The sequence below is a fragment of the Nicotiana tabacum genome, chromosome 1, assembly GCF_000715075.1.
Source record: "Nicotiana tabacum cultivar K326 chromosome 1, ASM71507v2, whole genome shotgun sequence".
NCBI lineage: Eukaryota > Viridiplantae > Streptophyta > Magnoliopsida > Solanales > Solanaceae > Nicotiana > Nicotiana tabacum.
The window spans coordinates 116396778-116401276 of NC_134080.1; the positions used below are offsets into that span (position 1 = coordinate 116396778).

The window sequence follows — 4499 nt, forward strand, 5'->3', positions numbered from 1 at the left end:
GGATATTTAATCAAATTTCAAAAGTCAACAAAAGTCAACCTGCAGCCCCCCGGGACCCTGTCCAAATATAGCAACAAGTCCATATGCTTAATCCAAACTTATCTAAGGAATCGAAACACATAAATAGCATTAAAACTAAGAATCAACCATAAAAATTCTTCTCCTAAGTTTCAAACATTCCAACTTCTGACTAAGCGTCTGATTCAAGCCTAACTAATTCGAATTACATCCAGACTTTGCACACAAATTCCAAATAGCAAAACAAACTTATTTCATGTTCTATAACAACAATTTGAATCTGTTATCATCATAGTCAACTCCCGATCAAACTTATGAACTCTCCAAACTTTCAAATTGCCAACTTTCAGCAAATAAAGCCAAAACATCGAGGAACTTCCAAATCCAAATCTGATACGTCTAAGTCCAAAATTATCATACGAACCTATTGGAAAAATCAAATCATCAATCCGAGATCATTTACACAAAATTCAAACCTTGGTAAACTCTTACGCTTATGCTTTCAAAATGAGACTAAGTGTCTCAATTCACTCTCAAACCTTTCCGAAGACAAACCAACCACCATGCAATTCATGAAACAACAAATAACATACGGGGAACGTCAAATATGGAAACTAAGGCTCAAATATACAAAATGAACAACCAAGTTATTATATTCTTCCCCTCTTAAACAAACGTTTGTCCTCGAACGAGTTTAGAATCATACATGAAATGTCAATAAGATGAGGATATATACTCCATATATCATGCTCGGTTTCCTAAGCGCCTCCTCGTCCGGTTGACCTCTCCATTAAACCTTCAATGATGCAATCTCTTTCGACCTCAACTTCTGAACCTGCCTATCCAAAATAGTCACTGGCTCTTCATAAGCCAAATTCTCATCCAACTGCACTGAACTGAAAGCTAACAAGTGTGACTGATCTTCAAGGTACTTCCGAAGCATAAAAACATGAAACACCAGGTGAACTCACAATAAGCTGGTAAGCAAAGCAAGTCTATAAGCCACCTCACCAACCCTCTCTAACACCTCAAATGAACCAATATACCGAGAACTCAAGTTGCCCTTCTTCCCAAATCTCAATCACGTATTTCATAGGTGAAACTCTAAGAAGAACTCTCTCACTCTCCATGAAAGCCACATCATGAACCTTCTTACCAATATAACTCTTCTGCATAGACTGCGTTGTACGAAATTGCTCTTAAATCAACTTCACCTTCTCTAAAGCATCACAAACAAAATATGCACCCAACGACCTAGACTCATCTGACTTAAACCACCCAACCATAGAACGACACTGCCTCACATATAATGCCTCATATGGAGCCATTTAGATACTAGTTGTAGGCAAACTTTGCTAATGGTAAAAACTAATCTCACTCGCCTCCAAAATCTATAACACATGCTCATGCATGCGCAACTCACACTGAACTATCCAAAAGAGCAATGTAAACTGGGTGGCTCGATCCGAAATGATAGACACAGGCACACCGTGCAAGTGGACAATCTCTCTAATGTGATCTTAGCCAGTTGCTTCGAAGTGTAGGAAGCCATAATCAGAATAAAATGCACAAACTTGGTCAGTCTGTCCACAATGATCCAAACAACATCAAATCTCCTCAAACCCTATCACAACAATCTATAGTAATGCACTCGCACTTCTGGTCCAGTATATCTAACCTCTGTAGCAAACCACTCAGTCTCTGATGCTCACACTTGACCTGCTGACAATTCAAACACTGTGAAACATGACCAACAATGTCTTTCTTTATCTTCCGCCACAATTAATGTTGCTTCAAATCACGATACATCATCGTAGAACCTGAGTGAATGGATATTGTAAACAGTGAGCCTCCTCCAGAATCAACTCCCTCAAACCATCCAAATTAGGAACACAGATCCAACCCTGAAGCCTCAAACCCCATCATCACCAATAGCAACTTTCTTTGCACCACCTCGTAATATTGTGTCCTTAAGGATAAACAAATGAGGATCATCATACTGACGAGCCTTGATGCGCTCAAACAAGGACGACTGTGCAATAACACAAGCGAGAACTCTGCTAGGCTCAGAAATATTCAATTTAACAAATTTGTTGGTCAAAGCCTAAACATTCATAGCCAAAGGCCTCTCTATAGCTGGGATAAATGCCAAACTCCCCATAGTCTCCGACTTTCTTCTCAAAACATACGCTACCACATTAACCTTCCCTGGATGATATATGATAGTGATATTATAGTCCTTCAACAAATTCAACCATCTCTGTTGCCTCAAATTCAAATTCTATTGCTTGATAGATGTTGAAGACTCTGATGATCAGTGTAAACCTCATAAGACATGCCGTAAAAGTAATGTCTCCAATCTTAAGCGTGTGAACAATAACTGCTAACTCTAAATCATCTACCGAATAGTTTTTTTCATGGGGATTCAACTGGCGCGATTCATAGGCAATCACCCTACCGTCCTACATCAACACACAACCGATTAATAGTATACATCCCCGATCTTGGCGACCACAAGAGGCCCCTGATAGGCTTGGCCTGGAATCAAATATGACAACCACACAGTTTGGTAATATGCATTAATGATAAGCCACAGAAGAATAAGATGGGATTTACTTGTTATGTGGATCCATTTTTGTATTTATATCTATCATTGTCTCTTTTTTCTCTTTGGGTGTGTTTGATACGATGAAAAATATTTTTCAACAAAATATTTCTCGAAAAATAAATGGTTTTGCTACTCATTTTCACGTGTTTGATACTCAAGTTGAAAAATATATTTTAAAAGCATTTGCATATATTCAAATCAAAGCAAAAGTACTGGAGTATTATGAAGTCTTTGAATTCAGAGTGCAACTTTTGGTGGTGGGGTGTACGTGTTGGGAGGTGGGTAGGCTGGGGGCGTGTAGAGTGGGGTAAGATAAGATTTACTTTTTATAAAATAAAAAAATATGTAAAATATAAATTGTGGGGGGGGGGTAAGAAAAAATTTCTCATTTCTAATAATTTTTTTATAAAAGTATGTGTAGTACCCCACAAATCTTAAGAAAAGAATAATAAAATCTTGTTTGTTCACTGTGTTGAAAACTTGAAATGCAGCAGTGGATGCATTTGTCCTTATAATGGCAATATCATGATGTGTGTATTTTATATGTAAGGAATTAGCAAGAAATATACAAGGATCTTGGTAAGCAATGAAAGACAAGTGGGCCACGGGTAGAGAAAATAAAAAGACTTTCTAAATGGCAAAGTTTTTGCTTGATTTGGAGTCAAAAAGTAACGTGGATGGCAGCACATGAGTTAAACCAAATTTACATATAATTAAATATATATTGGGCCAGCCAATTGAGCTTTAAGTGATGGTCATATTTGGGTTTTATTTGGTCTTTTTAAAATATTAAAAGATATAAGGCATCAAGCCTTTCTTGGCTTCTGTACGCCGACGAGGAATGCAAAGAAACACAGAAACAAAAATTTCTTGCCGTCGACATAGTGTAAGAGGCGTCTACTTTTCCTATTTTTTTTTCTTTTCTTCTGTTCCTTTACTTTAATTGTCAGTTATATATGAAGAAAATTAATTATAATTCCAAACAAGAGTTCGAGTTTGAGCAGAAAAGTAAGAAATTGATAATGGAGTCTTGACTGAGTATGGAGCGTTACAATTGATATGTTATTAATGATGACTATAACTCATTGGACTATAGAATTGAAGTGGGTATACACAGTTCCCTGTATTGCTGAAAATGCAATACATGTTTAACTCCAATACTCAGTTCACTTTATTTTAATTACAGTACGACTTTATATGTGACATGAATACATGCTTATGTGTATTATCAATTGTTATGTGACTTTATTTGTCATATTCACATTCAGTTTCAACATTAATTTATACATCACTGTGATCACATTCAGTACGGGGAAGTAGCTAACTTCCCTCAGCGTGAGTGTCATGATGCTCGGGTTAGCTACCCCATGCTTGCAGGTGCCACAGTTTGTTGGGGAGATAAGCCGACACTCCCACATGCGTGTTCTCATATGATCACGTATGCATGGCCACTATGCATAACGATTTTCAGCAAAGTTATGTTTTAAAATATATAACTCAATTTCTATTTCAGATATCAATTATGAACTCAATTTCTATGTTAAGTTTCAGTTTCAGCTTACAGTTTAGCTTATAGTTTCAGTTTCCAACTCATTGCTTGTTAGTAAAATTTTGTATGATTTATAGGATTTTTGTTTTCGTATATCCATTTTCTTTCTTATTTTTCCCAGAAGATCTCGCTCCGCTTTTGTAGGAGGTAGCCTATGAGACTTACTAGGTATCCTTTGGTGGTACATAGCCCGTTTAGGCCTGCCACATCGTTTGGCAAGTATTGAGGACACAGGTCATGAGGCACGTGGCTAGAAGAGATATTCTAGATTCAGTTCACAAACTCCATTGATTCATCCCAGTGGTAGCAAACTATTTTCAGACT

The 4499-nt window shown here is 37.1% G+C and overlaps 1 protein-coding gene across 1 annotated transcript; it reads right to left on the reverse strand.

Moving 5' to 3' along the window:
* Nucleotides 1–808: 808 nt before the first annotated feature.
* LOC142163579 (uncharacterized) lies at nucleotides 809–1346 on the reverse strand. Its single transcript, XM_075220867.1, has 3 exons — nucleotides 1233–1346; nucleotides 1065–1187; nucleotides 809–949 (listed from the first exon to the last, which is right to left on the reverse strand). Exons 1-3 carry the CDS (start codon nucleotides 1344–1346, stop codon nucleotides 809–811), a joined length of 378 nt encoding a protein of 125 aa, XP_075076968.1.
* Between the last annotated feature and the right edge of the window lie 3153 nt (nucleotides 1347–4499).